The sequence below is a fragment of the Oncorhynchus mykiss genome, chromosome 9 (assembly GCF_057628025.1).
Source record: "Oncorhynchus mykiss isolate SJ-2025 chromosome 9, ASM5762802v1, whole genome shotgun sequence".
NCBI lineage: Eukaryota > Metazoa > Chordata > Actinopteri > Salmoniformes > Salmonidae > Oncorhynchus > Oncorhynchus mykiss.
In genome coordinates, this window is record NC_143030.1 from 55,603,918 (window position 1) to 55,623,557 (window position 19,640).

Here is a 19,640-nt window from a genome sequence, read left to right on the forward strand (position 1 = left end):
TTCTTCACAAGCCCTTTCCCAAAAGTGTGAGAGCAGATCTTTAACCTCAAATTGAACTATATCATGATTTAATAATGAGCTATTTAGCTTCCAGTAGGATGCTCTACCAAGGTTAGTATCAGGGGTAAATATTTTAATATTAATGTAAATGGCCCTATGGTCTGTGAGGGGAGTAGTACAAATATTTGTAGTAACACACTCACTATCAATACATTTGGATATAAGCCACAAATCTATTCTGGATTGTCTGGAACCTGTTTTGTTACTCCAAGTGAATGATCTGTAAGCTGGAAACCTCTCTCTCCGTATATCAGTAAGATCAAAAATTTCCATAACAAGTATTAAACCCAAATTCTGATTTGTTGGCCTACCTGGGGGCCATCTATCAGTTGAATTATCTATAGTAATGTTAAAGTCCTATCAATAATAAAGAATTGGGAAATTTAGATAACCAATTAAGTATATGTTTCTCTATAGATTCAAGCAACTCATCATTCTCATGTTTGGTGTTGTACCCGTAGAAGTTTACAGTAATGAGTGTAATGTCATTGTAACTGATCACAAGACAAATAAAGTGACCAAAGGGGTCAGTCACATTCTGAGTGTAGAATATTACCACCAAAGCTATTTTTCATTGTAGTGACACAAGCGGAGCGTTCAGATCCATGGGAAAGCCAAATATTGTTGCCCCACTGTGACCTCCAGAAGTTGGCATCAGCCGAAATGAGTGAGACTCTTGAAAAAAGCAACATAAGTTCTGTTATAGTCACAGACATGATTGAACCAGTTTTAGAAACTTCAGAGTGTTTTCTATGCTCACCTACTAATCATATGCATATAATATATTCCTGGCATGAGTAGCAGGAAGTTGAAATTGTGCACGCTATTTATCCAAAAGTGGAAATGCTGCCCCCTATCTCTAAGAAGTTAAGAGAAACTATAGACAAAGACAAAACAACAAAGATTATATAAAAGTATAAACTGTTGTAGGATAAGTCAAAGACGTAGGAGCAGTGAACGTAAATAATAAGGAACCGAGATCTGTACCATTTAAGTCAATTTAAAGTGAAAATAGCTTATTCCATAAACTTTGAGCTAGACGTTATCCGGCTTTGAAATTCAACTCAACTGAAAATTATGTTCAAGACCAAACCAAGGGTTCTTGTAGTAAGAGAGACTATTAACCCTATTTAGTGTAATCAGGAGCTATTCTGAGACATAAAATGCAAAATAATAATTTAAATAAAAGTTTACCTACTATTTTAAATGCATATGAAAACTGAATATAAAAAAAATTGAATAAAAAAGGTTTTACATATACACGTTCCTAAGACCTTTTTTTGGAAATAAGTATTAATAACTTAATAGAACAATAACCGTGTAAAGTCAGAGCAGACCTGTATGCCCTTTAAAACAGTATCTTAGTTACTGTATACATAAAAAATAAATACAACTTTCAGTCTTCTTCGTAAGTTTGTAAACAAAATAGGTCTTCTGGTCATACAAGAACAAACTAAACTAAGTACCTGAGTATTCCGAAAAATAGTCACCTGATGCTTGTTAGGTAAACAATATAAGGAACATGAGCATGCCATGGCTTAAACCATGGAATATGGATTTCTGAACCGTTGATGAAGCCTCGTCCTCCGACGAAGTAAACAGCCTTTCCCTCATTTCGTGCTATCTTGATCGTTGGCCACAAGTTGTTCCTTTGTTCTATGTCCTCCGGGCTGAAATGCTCGGCGAAACGCATACCATGGCTCTGAAGGAAGGCGTTCTTCCTAGCAGCTTTCCAGACAGCATCCCTGTAGAATGTCATTGAAGAGGATGATGATACCCCTTGGTCTTGAATCGTTTTGCTGTTGCTTCTTGCCAAGGCAATGCACAACGTCGATGGTATTGTTCTTCTCTCCAGGCAAAACTTCTTGGCAGATGCGGATAGCCACTCCTCACACATCTTCATTCCCCACCTCTGGCAAGCCGTAGAGTCTCAGGTTCCATCTTCTTGTGTATTGTTCCAGATCACTGAGACGTCTATGGTAGACATTGTTATTCTTTTCCACACTTTTTTAAACTTTTGCCACTCTCGTTTTCACATCCTTGATTTCACCACATGCAAACTCCACAGTCTTTTTCAATTGCAGTTGTCTATAAGCACGTTTCTCTCTTGTTGATTAGCAATAGAACGGCTAACTTCTTGCTTTCTTTTTTTGTCATGACTTTGCATGGACATGCCGAAATAATAAATTATCCAGTTATTATTCCAGCCACAGGAAAGGTCTTATATCTTAAACAAATAAAAATAGTAATGACTGTAAATCTTTCTGAAGTTTGGTACTGAGCTCGGTAAAAAAGCATCTGTTCAAGCCGCCATCTTGGCACCCCGCTGGTGACAGGTGTGCACCCTAATGATCAGCCTGGTGACCTAGAGGCCCTGAGAGAGAGCGCACAGTGACAGCACAGTTTGACTAGGCTACTGATATCACCTATGGTTGTTCGCCATGCAAAATAACTTGTAGATCAATATCTGTCATCCCAGTTACATGCAGTTCGACACTGAAGGAGAGGAAGCATCAGTCGTCACTAAAGATGAGAGATATTTTCAGAAGGTAGAAAGAATGTAATATAAGCTAATACATTTAGTGAACCAGTGATTTGTAACATTTTATATATTTTCTGACCGATGCATTTGGATCGGTTTGGGGTCTGTGGACCGATGCACTTGTGTCTTAAACATTTGAATCAGGGACCGATGCGTATCGGTGAATCGTTACTTCCCTAGTATGAAGTATAGTATTCTACAGTATACTACACGATTATACTAAGTACTACACGATCGAGGGATACTAAAGTGTGTAGTAAAGTATTCTACAGTATACTACAAAATTCTCTATTAAGTACTACACATGATCAAAGGATACTACAGCATGGAGTATAGTATTCTACGGTATACTACAGTTTACTACAGAATTCTATAGTAAGTACTATACTGTTCTATAGTAAACAGGGGCATTGTTTCATATGGGAGGGACTAACGAGCTGTGGGAAGTTGCCTTATAAATCCTGCATTCCCTCTATGCTGTTTGCCTCTTGTCTATCCATGATCATGTTCATCAGGGCATGAAACAGAATACATATTTTTTGTTTATGCAACATTAAACAGAAAGCATTTATTATTGGACCAGGTAGACCTCTCCCTGTTTGAATACATTGTCCTTCGTTTGGTGCCTAATGAACATGACTCATCGATGCATGCAGGTACTACCTGTGTCTACAGCTGAGGGACGACATGCTGTCCTGGCGTCTGCCCTGCTCCTTCGGGACCTACGCCCTGCTAGGTTCTTACACGGTGCAGGCGGAGCTGGGTGACTATGAGCCAGAGGAACACGGGCCCGACTACATCAGTGACTTCCGTTTCGCCCCCAACCAGACGAGGGAGCTAGAGGAGAGGGTGATGGAGCTTCACCGCAACTACAGGTCAGGGCCTGACCGGCCACGTGCCAGCTCATCATTGTAAATAAAAAGCCTCCGGCACAGGTCTACGCTGTCGGCATAGATTCAAATTCAATTAAAATGGTAATTACCTAACAATTGCATAGTAGACACGTTGGTTTAATTGACACAAGCATCAGTATGTACCAGGGACGGACTGGGACTGGAATTAGCTAAATTATTATGGTTTTGAGCAAATCCCACAATTTCCACAGGCCCACTGGGCTAAAAATGGACAAGCCCATCTGGCATTTGCCCAAACCCCCCTATGGCCAGTCCGCCCCTGATATGTACCATTTGGTACTAGGTCGTTACCAATTGTGTTGAATTCTCAATACATGAACGTATATGGATAGTAGATAGACAATTAAATTAGTTACACACAATTGACTCATGCAAACATTCAAAACATGCAGAAGTCTAACATTAATCAGAGCCTGAGCAGACCTCAACATTTTTGTGCCACAACCATACATCAACCACTAATTCCAATGACAAACCTGCGTACTATAACCCAAACAGACCCATTGTTCTCTTTATTCAAAGTGCTGTAAGTTGTGGTGTCGTAATAGTCCAATGACAGCCTCTGTGTTCTCCCTTAGGGGAATGAGTCCAGCGGAGGCAGAGGTGAACTTTCTAGAAAATGCCAAGAAGCTTTCCATGTACGGTGTAGACCTGCATCATGCCAAGGTACAGTATGGAAAGATTTACAAATTGTGTTTGTTTGTGGTGTGGTGTTGTTGTGTGTGCGTGCGTGTGTGTGTGCGTACTGCTACATTATAGACAACAATGTAACTAAGAATGTAAGGCTGCAAATATGGTTTAGACTAATCAGCAAGGAAAACATTTTAAAAGAATAGTCACAAGATGTCAACTTGATAGCCTGTTCGCATCTAGCGCTTGTTACTTCATGTTACTTCATCTTATCTATCTGGATTGGATCCGTATGATAGTGACACACACACTTCTTCGCCATCCCTGACCTTCCCTCCCTCCCGTTGCACCCTTTGTCTCTGACAGGATTCAGAGGGCATTGACATCATGCTTGGCGTCAGCGCCAACGGACTACTCATCTACCGTGACCGTCTGAGGATCAACCGCTTCGCCTGGCCGAAGATCCTCAAAATCTCCTACAAGAGGAGCAACTTCTACATCAAAATACGCCCCGGGGAGGTAGACAGACCATATTATGTTATCTTGTAGCCTACATTATGCATTTTGTTTGACATGACTTCACTTCACTCGAAGTCTACACTAACTCTGCAAAACAGGCAAAACAGTTAATTGCAGCCAACTGTATAACTGTGACAACTCAGTTAAGTGCCACAAAGCATGACATGGTTAAAAAGGTCAACCATTATATCAATCTTTACAGTTGTTTCATGCTTTCACAATAGTTAGGATTTCGAGCATGGCTGCTGTGACCTGATGTGCCAGTTGTCCTATGCGAGCTTAATGCTACAGTAGGTGTTATTTAACAGATTCTATTGAAGTGTCCCTTTTTGAATCTTATCTGGGGACTCAGTGAGCCATGGAATAATTGGGCATGATTTGTTTCAATGTGGGCTATTTATAGCAGTCAAGTTACTATTCTTAAAGATTAGGGAGATGTGGGATGTTTTGTGGTCTTGGAAGTGGGAACGGTCTTCTTCTTCTGTTGCCGAGCACTGGGACTTCAAAGCATGGTGGGCTGCGTGTAAGGATACGCTTTCATCAGAGATTTTGCTCTCTAGAAGTGTTAGTGTCTCATTTTGCTTGCTCTGGTTTTCTCCTCCTAAAGTGATTATCTACCGATGGTTTTCCTCTCTGTTCTGCTTTCTGCGGGCCTATGTATCTACAGAATGTTAGGACTCTATTCAATCTGTATCGCATTTTTTTTAAATGTTAAGGTAAATTCCGATTGAGCCTACATATGCAGCGTTTCTGTGTATTCTCAGTTAACAAGGGAACATTGGCCTTACATTTAAATTACGCTGTAACTCTGTAACTTCCGTGATACGAGTTGAATAGAGACCCTAATCTGACACTGATATCTTCATTCAGGGATTGTGTAAGATCTTTTCTTCCAACTATCTACTTCAAAAGCACTAAAACCCACAGTGTAATTACTGTATGGGCCCAGTTTTCAGTACTGCTGTGTAGTGTTTGAATGACACACTCTTACTGCTTAGAGAATAGAGTACAATATACAGGGTGCAATTTCCTTGTTTTTTTATCAAGGGTCGTGAGATGGTTCCACGCACGCACACACGCACGCACACACACACACAAACACACGCACACGCACACGCACACACACACACACACACACACACACACACACACACACACACACACACACACACACACACACACACACACACGTGCTCCTTCACTCCCTCGGTTCACTCCTCCTTTTATCCCCCACTCCTCCCCCATCTCTCACTCCTCCCCTCCATCCTCAGTATGAACAGTTTGAGAGCACCATCGGCTTCAAGCTGCCCAACCACCGGGCTTCCAAACGCCTGTGGAAGGTCTGCATTGAACACCACACCTTCTTCAGGTAGGCAACTGCCCCTCACTGGTGACAAATGCACGTACCCGCACCCAAACAAACACACTCAGCTTAAGACACTAAGCATCACACAGCTCATGCTACATTGCACAGCAACAAGCAAATCAAATCAAATTGTATTTGTCACATGCGCCAAATACAACAGGTGTAGTAGACCTTACTGTGAAATGCTTACTTACAAGCCCTTAACCAACAATGCAGTTAAAGAAATAGAGTTAAGAAAATATTTATTTAATCAACTGAAGTAAAAAATGTATAAAAAAATAACACAATAAAATAGCAATAACGAGGCTATATACAGGGTCTATGTGCGGGTGTACAGGTTAATCAAGGTAATTTATGAATTGTTCAGCAGTCTTATGGTTTGGGGGTAGAAGCTGTAAAGGAGCCTTTTGGACCTAGACTTGGCGCTCCGGTACCACTTGCCGTGCGGTAGCAGACAGAACAGTTTATGACTTGGGTGACAGGAGTCTTTGACAGTTTTTTGGGCCTTCCTTACACAGTTTGGTTGAGCTTTTAGAAATAGGAAAGAAAGAGACTGCAACGTTAAGTGTAATTTCTTACTTACCAGCCACTTTTACCTCTGTCAAATTTATGCTCCAGATAGTATGACACTCTCTTTCACACTAGAAATGCCGGGCCTCGATACTCCCGCATCTAAGCCAATGACGCGTTTTCTTGACATCAACATTCTAACAGTCTGATAAATACATGTAATATATGCTATTGCAAAAATAATCATTTGGTTGTGTTTATGAAGGTCTTAGGTAACATTAGAATACGAAAGAAAATGTACTTCAAAGAACACAATATTATTGTTATTAGATATGTAAAATGTAGGCTATATATACAAACGGAAAACCACTAAAACACCACAATTAATTATTGTGTTAAAATCCATTAACTCTCTAGAGTCCTACATTTACACGTTTCAAGATTGTTTTGATTACGCGGACTAGGATTTGTTCCGGTCAGCCTCAGAGAACAACATTGATCTATACACTGACTCAGTGAGTGAGTTTATAAGAAAGTGCATTGGAGATGTTGTACCCACTGTGACTATTTAAAGCTACCCTAACCAGAAACCGTGGATGAATGACGGCATTTGCGCCACCCCCCCTCTCCTTCTCCATGGCTGACGTGAGTAAAACATTAAACGGGTTAACCCTCGCAGGGCTGCTGGCCCAGACGGCATCCCTAGCCGCGTCCTCAGAGCATGCGCAGACCAGCTAGCTGGTGTGTTTACGGATATTCAATCGCTCCCTATCCCAGTCTGCTGTCCCCACATGCGTCAAGATGGCCACCATTGTTCCAGTACTAGAGGTCGACCGATTATGATTTTTCAACACCGATACCGACGCCAAAAAAAAAAACGATACCGATTAATCGGCCAATTCTTTTATATTTATTTGTAATAATGACAATTACAACACTACTGAAGGAACACTTATTTTAACTTAATATAATACATCAATAAAAATCAATTTAGCCTCAAATAAAAAATGAAACATGTTCAATTTGGTTTAAATAATGCAAAAACAAAGTGTTGGAGAAGTAAAAGTGCAATATGTGCCATGTAAAAAAGTTAACGTTTGAGTTCCTTGCTCAGAACATGAGAACATATGAAAGGTGGTGGTTCCTTTTAACATAAGACTTCAATATTCCAAGGTAAAAGGTTTTAGGTTGTAGTTAATACAGTATTTATAGGACTATTTATCTCTATACCATTTGTATTTCATATACCTTTGACTATTGGATGTTCTTTTAGGCACTATAGTATTGCCAGTGTAACAGTATAGCTTCCGTCCCTCTCCTCACCCCTACCTGGGCTCGAACCAGGAACACATTGACAAGAGCAACACTCAAAGCAGCGTTACCCATCGCTCCACAAAAGCCGCGGCCCTTGCAGAGCAAATGGAATAACCACTCCAAGTCTCAGAACGAGTGACGTTTGAAACGCTATTAGCGCGCAAAAGTGCTGTTTGAATGAATGCTTACGAGCCTGCTGCTGCCTACCATCGCTCAGTCAAACTGCTCTATCAAATCATAGACTTAATTATAACACAACATACAGAAATACAAGCCTTTGGTCATTAATATGGTCGAATCCGGAAACTATAATTTCGAAAATCAAAACGTTTATTATTTCAGTGAAATACGTAACCGTTCGGTATTTTATCTAACGGGTGGCATCCCTAAGTCTAAATATTCATGTTACATTGCACAACCTTCAATGTTATGTCATAATTACGTAAAATTCTGGCAAATTAGTTCGCAATGAGCCAGGCTGCCCAAACTGTTGCATATACCCTGAATCTGCGTGCAGTGAACGCATGAGAAGTGACACAATTTCACCTGATTAATATTGCCTGCTAACCTGGATTTCTTTTAGCTAAATATGCAGGTTTAAAAATATATACTTCTGTGTATTGATTTTAAGAAAGGCATTGGTGTTTATGGTTAGGTACAGTCATCCAACGATTGTGCTTTTTTCGCAAATGCGCTTTTGTTAAATCATCCCCCAGCGTTGCATCGGTTATATGCAATGCAGGACACGCTAGATAAACTAGTAATATCATCAACCATGTGTAGTTATAACTTGTGATTATGATTGATTGATTGTTTTTTATAAGATAAGTTTAATGCTAGCTAGCAACTTACCTTGGCTTCTACTGCATTCGTGTAACAGGCAGTCTCCTTGTGGAGTGCAACGAGAGGCAGGTGGTTATAGCGTTGGACTAGTTAACTGTAAGGTTGCAAGATTGGATCCCCCAAGCTGACAAGGTGAAAATCTGTCGTTCTACCCCTGAACAAGGCAGTTAACCCACCATTCCTAGGCCGTCATTGAAAATAAGAATGTGTTCTTAACTGACTTGCCTAGTTAAAAAAAGGTATAAAGAAAAGACAAAGAAATCGGCAAAATTGGCACCCAAAAATACCGATTTCCGTTTATTATGAAAACTTGAAACCGGCCCTAATTAATCGGCCATTCCGATTAATTGGTCGACCTCTATCCTGTACCCAAGAAGGCAAAGATGACTGAACTAAATGACTACCGCCCCGTAGCACTCACTTCTGTCATCATGAAATGCTTTGAGAGACTAGACGAGGATATCACCTCCATCTTACCGGCCACCCTAGACCCACTTCAGTTTGCATACCGCCCCAACAGGTCCACAGACGATACAATCGCCATCACACTGCACACTGCCCTGTCCCATCTGGACAAGAGGAATACCTATTTAAGAATGCTGTTCATTAACTACAGCTCAGCATTCAACACCATAGTACCCTCCAAGCTCATCACCAAGCTGGAGGCCCTGGGTCTCAACCCCGCCCTGTGCAATTGGGTCCTGGACTTTCTGATGGGCCGCCCCCAGGTGGTGAAGGTAGGAAACAACATCTCCACTTCGCTGACCCTCAACACTGGGGCCCCACAAGGGTGCATGCTCAGCCCCCTCCTGTACTCTCTCTAGACCCACGACTGCGGGGCTATGCACGCCTCCAACTCTATCATCAAGTTTGCAGACGACACGACAGTAGTGGGTTTGATTACCAACAACGACGAGACAGCCTACAGGGAGGAGGTGAGGGCACTCGGCGTGTGGTGTCAGGAAAACAATCTCTCACTCAACGTTCCTTTGCGTACACATCACAGACAAACTGAAATGGTCCACCCACACAGACAGTGTGGTGAAGAAGATGCAGCAGTGCCTCTTCAACCTCAGGAGGCGGAAGAAATTTGGCTTGTCACGTAAAACCCTGACAAACTTTTACAGATGCACAATCGAGAGCATCCTGTACAGAGGGGTACAGAGATGAGGTAGTCATCATGTTAAACACTATTATTGAGTCCAAGCAATAACACGATAGAAAAATCGAGTTTAAGCACATTTTCACTCCTGAACTTATTTAGGCTTGCCATAAACAAAGGGGTTGAATACTTACTGACTCAAAAGATTTCAGCTTTAAATTTTTTATAAATTTGTAAACATTTCTCAAAACATAATTCTACTTTGACATTATGGGGTATTGTATGTAGCCCAGTGACAAACAATCTCAATTTAATCCATTCTAAGTTCAGGCTGTAACACAACAAAAAAAGTCAAAGAAAAAGTGGAAAAAGAAAAAGTCAAAGAGTGTGAATACTTTCTGAAGGCAATGTTTCATGAGCTGAAATAAAATATCTCAGAAATGTTCCTTGTGCACAAAAATAATATTTCTCTACAATTTTGTCCACAAATTAGTTTATATCCCTGTTAGTGAAGATGTATCTTTTGGCAAGATAATCCATCCACTTGACAGGTGTGGCATATCAAGATGCTGATTAAACAGCATGATCATTACACAGGTGCACCTTCTGCTTGGGACAATGAAAGGCCACTCTAAAATATGTAGTTTGTCACACAACACAATGCCACAGATGTCTCAAGTTTTGAGGGAGCGTGCAATTGGCATGTTGACTGCAGGTATGTCCACCAGAGCTGTTGCCAGAGAATTTAATATTCATTTCTCTACCATAAGCCACCGCCAACATCGTTTTAGAGAATTTGGCAGTATTTCCAACCAGCCTCACAACCTCAGACCATGTGTACCCACACCAGCCCAGGACCTGCAGAATCGTCTGAGACCAGCCACCCGGACAGCTGATGAAACTGGGATTTGTACACCCGAAACATTTCTGCACAAACCTTTCGGTTACTAGCCCAACTAGCTCTAAACACTAGGCTACCTGCCACCCCAAGGAAATGTGTCACGCTGAATGATGCAAATGGTGGTCACACCAAATATTGACTGGTTTTCTGATCCACGCCCCTACTTTTTTTAAAAGGTATCTGACCAACAGATGCATATTTTATCTGTGTTCCCAGTCATGTGAAATCCATAAATTAGGACCTAATGAATTTATTTAAATTAACTGATTTCCTTATATGAACTGTAACTCAGTAACATTTTAGAAATTGTTGCATGTTGCATTTATATTTTTCTTCAGTGTATATACATACAATATATACTGTATATATGTATATATAACTAAAGACAGACTGGTACATAAATAAAACTGCTTTTAACACAAATTCTGTTTGCGATATTAAGATTCTAACAATGACAGTGTGTTATATAGACTTATTTTGAAAAGTCAAGGACGGAAGGAATATGACTTTAAAAATGGCAGAGTAATTAAACATGTAAATTCAAAATGACGATCTCGTGTTAATGTTTAATAAAAAATATAAACATTATAGTGTCCATCTCTTTAAACCTTCATACTAAAACTGAGTCGCTCTATAGGTTGGTGTCTCCAGAGCCCCCTCCCAAGGGCTTCCTGGTGATTGGCTCCAAATTCCGCTACAGTGGGCGGACCCAGGCCCAGTCGCGTCAGGCCAGTGTGCTGATCGACCGGCCAGCTCCACAGTTTGACCGTTCGGTTAGCAAGAGGTACCTGCTGCCCCGCAGTGTGGACGGAGGTAAGGGTTCAAAGGGTTCTTTGGCTGTCCCCATAGGAGAACCCTTATTGGTTCCAGGTAGAACCCTTTTTGGGTTCCATGTAGAACCCTCTACATGGAACCCAAAGAGTTCTACCTGGAACCAAAAAATGGTTCTTTAAAGAGTTCTCCTACGGGGACAGCCGAAAAAGCACCTTTTTTCTAAGAGTGTATATTGCAGTGGTAGACAGATAGAATAGATAGCATCTGATTGTACTGTGAATTATTTTGAACTTTAAACAGGCTTTGTACTATTTGAGAACAACTGTTGTATTATTGAAAGTCCATAGGACATTGTTATACATAGGCCGGGAATCAAGCCTAGGCACGTTATTGAAAAGAACATTTCACTTTACTTCTAGGTAATTTACAATTGAGCCAACATCTGAAGGGTTTAACATAAATGCATTCTCCGCGAACGTCTGTGAAATGACCTTTAAAAGGTTAATTGTCTGCAGCTCAGTGTGCAGAGCTGCAACACACCCATAGCTGTGGGAAGTATACAGTCGTGGCCAAAAGTTTTGAGAATGACACAATGTTGACACATGTTAATTTCCACAACGTTTGCTGCTTCAGTGTCTTTAGATATTTTTGTCAGATGTTACTATGGAATACCGAAGTATAATTACAAGCATTTCATATGTCTCAAAGGCTTTTATTGACAATTACATGAAGTTGATGCAGAGTGTCAATATTTGCAGTGTTGACCCTTCTTTTTCAAGAACTCTACAATCCGCCCTGGCATGCTGTCAATTAACTTCTGGGCCACATCCTGACTGATGGCACCCCATTCTTGCATAATCAATGCTTGGAGTTTGGCAGAATTTCTGACTTAGAATATGTGGACAACTACAAATACCTAGGTGTCTGGTTAGACTGTAAACTCTCTTTCCAAACTCACATTAAGCATCTCCAATCCAAAATTAAATCTAGAATCAGCTTCCTATTTAGCAACAAATCCTGCTTCACTTATGCTGCTAAACATACCCTCGTAAAACTGACTATCCTACCGATCCTTGACTTCAGCGATGTCATTTACAAAATAGCCTCCAACACTCTACTCAGCAAATTGGATGTAGTCTATCACAGTGCCATCCGTTTTGTCACCAAAGCCCCAAATACTACCCACCACTGCAACCTATATGCTATCGTTGGCTGGCCCTCGCTTCATATTTGTCGCCAAACCCACTGGCTCCAGGTCATCTATAAGTCTTTGCTAGGTAAAGCCCTGCTTTATCTCAGCTCACTGGTCACAATAGCAGCACCCACCTGTAGCACGCCCTCCAGCAGGTATATTTCACTGGTCAGCCCCAAAGCCAACTCCTCCTTTGGCCGCCTTTCCTTCCAGTTCTCTGCTGCCAATGACTGGAACGAATTGCAAAAATCCCTAAAGCTGGAGACATATCTCCCACTAATTGTATGCATCAGCTGTCACAGCAGCTTACCGATCATTGCACCTGTACATAGCCCATCTGTAAATAGTACACCCAACTACCTCATCCCCATATTGTTATTTATACATTTATTTTGCTATTTTGCACCCCAGTATCCCTAAATGCACATCATCATCTGCACAACTATCACTCCAGTGTTAATGCTACATTGTAATTATTTAGCCACTATGGCCTATTTATTGCCTTACCTCCCTAATCTTACTACATTTGCACACACTGTACATCGATTTTTCTATCGTGTTATTGACTGTACATTTGTTTATCCCATGTGTAACTCTGTGTTGTTGTTTTTGTCGCCCTGCTTTGCTTTATCTTGGCCAGGTCACAGTTGTAAATGAGAACTTGTTCTCAAATGGCCTACCGTATTAAATATTTCTATTTTTTTAAAGTAGGGGTGCTGAGGTTGCTGCAGCATCCCCTGAAAAATCAGGAAATAAAAAAAACATATTCACAAACGTAGTGCACTGGGCCTTTACTGGTCCTGTATTAGCTAACAAATGTAGTGCATGCATCCCCCGCCAAACATCTTCCCATGGCTATGAACGCACCTTTGAATGACTCCTGGCCATAATCTATGTTCTGACTCCTGAATCAGTTTACCCTGCCTCAACTGTAAGGAGATAAATACTTACCTGTAAAATGGATGTCAATGTAAACAAATTGTAATCTCGTTCAATCATAATTTACCGTACAGACAATGTTGACCTTTCTCTTGCTTTCTGTGAGCCAGGGCTGACTAGCTTTTCTATCTTTTCTCCGCCATCCTTTGTGTGCCCTACCCCCATTTTCTGCCCAGCATCAGCCCTGGGAGACAGCATGGACCAGCTGTCCCAGCGCAGCTCCAGTGATCACACCCAGTTCCTGTCCAGAGAAGACCTGGAACAAGAGGGCAGTCTGGACCTAGACCAGGATCAGGATTACCAGGAACAAGACCAGGAGTACCAGGATCAGGACGAGGAGACTGATGGTTTTGCCACGTCCGCCAAGACCATGGAGCTGAAGGTACAAGGCGAGGCAAGGGTGGCGGACCCTATATTCATAGTAGATGATGGCTCCGTTTTTCCTTGAGTCCTCTCCATCATAAAGGATCACTGGTGAAAGACAGGTGAAAGGATAAAGGATAATTTTCTGCCATTTTGTAAGTAATTACAGTGCCTTGCGAAAGTATTCGGCCCCCTTGAACTTTGCGACCTTTTGCCACATTTCAGGCTTCAAACATAAAGATATAAAACTGTATTTTTTTGTGAAGAATCAACAACAAGTGGGACACAATCATGAAGTGAAACGACATTTATTGGATATTTCAAACTTTTTTAACAAATCAAAAACTGAAAAATTGGGCGTGCAAAATTATTCAGCCCCCTTAAGTTAATACTTTGTAGCGCCACCTTTTGCTGCGATTACAGCTGTAAGTCGCTTGGGGTATGTCTCTATCAGTTTTGCACATCGAGAGACTGACATTTTTTCCCATTCCTCCTTGCAAAACAGCTCGAGCTCAGTGAGGTTGGATGGAGAGCATTTGTGAACAGCAGTTTTCAGTTCTTTCCACAGATTCTCAATTGGATTCAGGTCTGGACTTTGACTTGGCCATTCTAACACCTGGATATGTTTATTTTTGAACCATTCCATTGTAGATTTTGCTTTATGTTTTGGATCATTGTCTTGTTGGAAGACAAATCTCCGTCCCAGTCTCAGGTCTTTTGCAGACTCCATCAGGTTTTCTTCCAGAATGGTCCTGTATTTGGCTCCATCCATCTTCCCATCAATTTTAACCATCTTCCCTGTCCCTGCTGAAGAAAAGCAGGCCCAAACCATGATGCTGCCACCACCATGTTTGACAGTGGGGATGGTGTGTTCAGGGTGATGAGCTGTGTTGCTTTTACGCCAAACATAACGTTTTGCATTGTTGCCAAAAAGTTCAATTTTGGTTTCATCTGACCAGAGCACCTTCTTCCACATGTTTGGTGTGTCTCCCAGGTGGCTTGTGGCAAACTTTAAACAACACTTTTTATGGATATCTTTAAGAAATGGCTTTCTTCTTGCCACTCTTCCATAAAGGCCAGATTTGTGCAATATACGACTGATTGTTGTCCTATGGACAGAGTCTCCCACCTCAGCTGTAGATCTCTGCAGTTCATCCAGAGTGATCATGGGCCTCTTGGCTGCATCTCTGATCAGTCTTCTCCTTGTATGAGCTGAAAGTTTAGAGGGACGGCCAGGTCTTGGTAGATTTGCAGTGGTCTGATACTCCTTCCATTTCAATATTATCGCTTGCACAGTGCTCCTTGGGATGTTTAAAGCGTGGGAAATCTTTTTGTATCCAAATCCAGCTTTAAACTTCTTCACAACAGTATCTCGGACCTGCCTGGTGTGTTCCTTGTTCTTCATGATGCTCTCTGCGCTTTTAACGGACCTCTGAGACTATCACAGTGCAGGTGCATTTATACGGAGACTTGATTACACACAGGTGGATTGTATTTATCATCATTAGTCATTTAGGTCAACATTGGATCATTCAGAAATCCTCACTGAACTTCTGGAGAGAGTTTGCTGCACTGAAAGTAAAGGGGCTGAATAATTTTGCACGCCCAATTTTTCCGTTTTTGATTTGTTAAAAAAGTTTGAAATATCCAATAAATGTCGTTCCACTTCATGATTGTGTCCCACTTGTTGTTGATTCTTCACAAAAAAATACAGTTTTATATCTTTATGTTTGAAGCCTGAAATGTGGCAAAAGGTCGCAAGGTTCAAGGGGGCCGAATACTTTCGCAAGGCACTGTATTTAGACAAATTCACGGTGTATTAAAGTAGTCAAACGTTTCGTACTATTTGGTCCCATATTCCTTGCACTCAATGACTACATCAAGCTCGTGACATCAAGCTCGTGACATCAAGCTCGTGACATCAAGCTCGTGACATCAAGCTCGTGACATCAAGCTCGTGACATCAAGCTCGTGACATCAAGCTCGTGACTCAACAAACTTGTTGGACGTATTTGCAGTTTGTTTTGGTTGTGTTTCAGATTATATTTTGCCCAATAGGAACTGAATGGGGAATAATATATTGTGTAACTTTGGAGTTACTTGTATTGTAAGTAAGAATAGAAGATGTTTCTGAACACTTCTTTGTTCATGTGGACGCTACCATGATAATGGATGAACCGTGAATGATTGAGAAAGTTAAAGAGGCACAAAGATCATATACCCCCCCAAAATGCTAACCTTCTGTTTTTGGTAATGGTGAGAGATTAGCATGTTTTGTTGTAGCCTCTGTAACCTTCTCACTCACTCATCATGATTCATTCATAACCCAAAGCACAACCAATACAAACTGCAAATGTAGTTGTAGTCATTTCATGCTAGGAATATGCAACCAAATACTACACGTTTGACGTATTTTATACACTATACGTGAATTTGTCAAAATACTTAAGACTTCTTCAAATGGGGGGACTAGATACATAGGCCGTCCAAATACCCTTGAGTTCTAAATGGTAGGCTTTTTGAGTATGCGAAAATAGTTTTATAGTTTATACGTTTTATAGAATGTGAAAATTCAGCATTTCATCTAGTATAAATTGCTGCACGAAGGAAGATAATTGTATTTTCATACCCACGTGACAACAGCTGATAATCATAATAGGGAACTCACTCTACAAAAATGAACAAATTGCGGGGAACAAGTGTGATTGCGCATTAGATGACATCTTCTCAGTATGGATGAGCAATAGGTTGATATTTATTGCTTACTGCTTACGTTTTTACTAAACAGTATGTTCTAAGTGGTATGCAGTACTATTAGTACATAGTATGTAGTTGAAGTAAGTAGAAGGCAAGACAGATTTCAGACACGGCCATTAGGTGCTTTCATTTCTAAATGGTAAAACAGATAATGAAAATACCCTCAAGTACTGTCGCCTCTTATGAAATTTTCAATCTCAAATGGAAAAGGCTTGAAGATAAAGCAGGTGTGGGCAAATGTTTTGGCTCAAGGACCACATCGGGATTTTGAAATTCAACGGAGGGCCTCACACATTTTTTTATAACCGATTTGTTCGCCAACAACACGGGACGTAGTTTGCCCACCCCTGGTTTAGAGCCAATGTGGTTCACTGTCCAAATTCACATGACAGTGAGTGAAAGTCTATCTTTCTACCTAAAGTGGATGTATTGTTAGATCCCCCTTTTTATTATGGCTGAATTGGACGCCTCTTCTCCAGAGCTAAACAACCGAATCACATTCTGTGCATGTGTTACAGACGCTGTGAGATATGCGAGCAGAGACAGGATCGGAGACGTTATCGCCAGTGGTAGTGTTGTGCCCAAATGTTTTCTTCCAGGTAGAATAGCAGCCTTCATGAGAAATATTATAGTGTTGGTAACCATATGGATGTTACCGGGATATATTATATTCAGTGGGGAGAGCATGCAACACCAGGATACAATGTGAGGCAGTTTTGTTTATGCTTTAGTGAATTATTAGCCAATTTCACAAGTTGATTGCTTGGTTGTATTGATTTTTCCACATAAAATATATGGCATTAACATGTATCCAAAAATGATAAAAACTAAATGAATCCTGAACACTAAGTCCCAATTTCACACACACACACACACACACACACACACACACAGGAGGGGGAAGCAGCAATGGAGGGAGCAGCAGATGCATAAAACAAATATTAAAGTAGAGAATCGCGCACATGCTCAGAAGTTTCAATTGTTAAGCTGTTGGGAAGAGGCGTCCGATGTTTTTGGCCACACAGCCACTCCCTTTTATTATTTTAACTCTATTAATATGATTTAAAACAAAAGAACCTGGTAAAACAAGACCCTTGGTTAGTAAGTTAAATTCAGGTTTGTTAGAATTGTGGTTATTTATAAAATGTACGCAGCTAACTAGTTTTTCTAAATTATATGCATAAGATACAGAGAAGAATGATTAATTTTACTCATATTCCTCCCCTTGTAGTTCCAGTTCCATCAATGTCTAAATATGTGCTTTTTGAAGTATCAGAATGCCTAACCTGCAGCGCAGTGAGAAAATCCATCATGTGAGCCCCTGACTTACACTCATCCCTCTCTCCTGCATTCACTTTAGTCTAATCCATATTCCCTCTGTCCTCGGCTCCTCTTCTCTTCCCTCCCTTTTGCTCCTCTGCGTGGAACTCATGCCCTTCTCTGTGCTCTGTTTCCTTAATCTCCTCTTCAAATCTAACATGCTGTCTTTCCCCCTCGCCCTGTTGCACCCTTCACTCTCCTAAAATTCCTTTTCTCCTCTTCCTGCTGTGGCTTCCTGCGCCCCACTGAACAACCGCTTCTCTCTTCCCACCTTCTCGCTTGCAGGGTGAGGAGGCAGGCTCGCCAGTAGACTCAAAGCTTGAGGTACTTCGTTTGTGATGACTAGTGTCTGTCTGTATGTCTGTTTGTCTGTTTGTTCTGGGTTTTTGTGTTGTTTATTTCTTTATTCAGCCTGTTCCGACTTGTAGCTAGGTTATTACTCCAAGTGTTATTCCACATGGACAGTACATTCATGGCTTTCTTAGATCCCTTGGCTTTGTGCACAGCCTAAATCACATCACTTGACTGGATCACCGTCGTAGTAGTCTAGGGTAGGCTAATGGCATTATGAAGTCTGGGTACTATCAAGGTATTTAGACTGTGTTTGGTCAGTGTTTGTAATATGTCTACATAGGGAATTCATTTCAGTGCATCTGAGTGTCCAGCTGTGTTCAACAATGGGTCCATTACCATTTTCATGTGTATATTGTCATTAGAAGGATTAGCTGAGCTTGAACACAACTACTGTATGTTTGATTTACATTCATCTCCATAATACAAAAGGAAACACCATTTAAAACTTTCACTTTGTACTATCAATGACAACATCTAGGTCCTTGAATGCTGATCTTTCATACTTTGCCATTGAAATGTTTGGAGTGAGAAATAGCACGAGACTCTGAGTCCTTCCTCCGAATATCTCAGTTACAGCATTTATGTAATTCACCAGTGTTCATCTCTCTGTACATCTGTCTCCAAATACTAGATGTTTCCATCGCCGAACGAACTCACTGTCTCAGTGAGATGCTTGGATGCTACCAACACAACCTCTGTGTGGGTGTGTGTGTGTGCGTGTGTGTGCCTGCCTTCTTGACTCACCTACGGTACTCTGCCTCTTTGTCTCTGCACGTGCCCCACCCCCACCCCACCTCTTCCTCTGTGCCTATGCTCCATTCACCCCGTCCCCCTCCCCCAGTCGGACCAGGATCTGGCCACCCCACGCCCCCAACAGGAGGTACTGCTTCTCCTTGCTCTGTGCCTGTGCTCTCTCTCTGTGACCCCTCACCAGGTGTGCTGTCATGTGCTGTGCTGTGTAGCTCATCTTGACGGTGTCGATCAGTAAGGGCAGCAATATATGTTGTTCAGTACAGCTTCAGTCCACCCCTCAGTTTGTTTGCGTTTATTAAGGACAACTTTATTGTAAAAGTTCAGTTGTAGGTTTGGACATTGTTAACATAGACAACGCCAGTAGCAGACAGAGTATTCTGCATTTTTGTTCTATTGCCTTTATAGCCACTGTCTCTATTAAGCTACATTATAATAATACAGTATTGCAATAAAGTGACTTGACACCCAGTGTCATGACACGGTCATA

General features: G+C 41.2%; 1 protein-coding gene across 3 annotated transcripts in view; it reads left to right on the forward strand.

Annotated features, from left to right (window-relative positions):
* si:dkey-178k16.1 (band 4.1-like protein 1) overlaps nucleotides 1-19,640 on the forward strand; it is a 119,547-nt gene that overhangs the window by 79,308 nt on the left and 20,599 nt on the right. For 2 of the 3 annotated variants that reach the window (XM_036988244.2, XM_036988245.2), the window contains exons 7-13: nucleotides 3,259-3,477; nucleotides 4,095-4,182; nucleotides 4,513-4,665; nucleotides 5,937-6,034; nucleotides 11,339-11,514; nucleotides 13,783-13,988; nucleotides 18,332-18,370. In XM_036988244.2, coding sequence (XP_036844139.2) covers nucleotides 3,259-3,477; nucleotides 4,095-4,182; nucleotides 4,513-4,665; nucleotides 5,937-6,034; nucleotides 11,339-11,514; nucleotides 13,783-13,988; nucleotides 18,332-18,370 — 979 coding nt within the window. Of the gene's footprint in view, nucleotides 1-3,258; nucleotides 3,478-4,094; nucleotides 4,183-4,512; nucleotides 4,666-5,936; nucleotides 6,035-11,338; nucleotides 11,515-13,782; nucleotides 13,989-18,331; nucleotides 18,371-19,241; nucleotides 19,281-19,640 lie in introns of all 3 variants that reach the window. The other variant, XM_090184556.1, reaches the window with a different exon arrangement.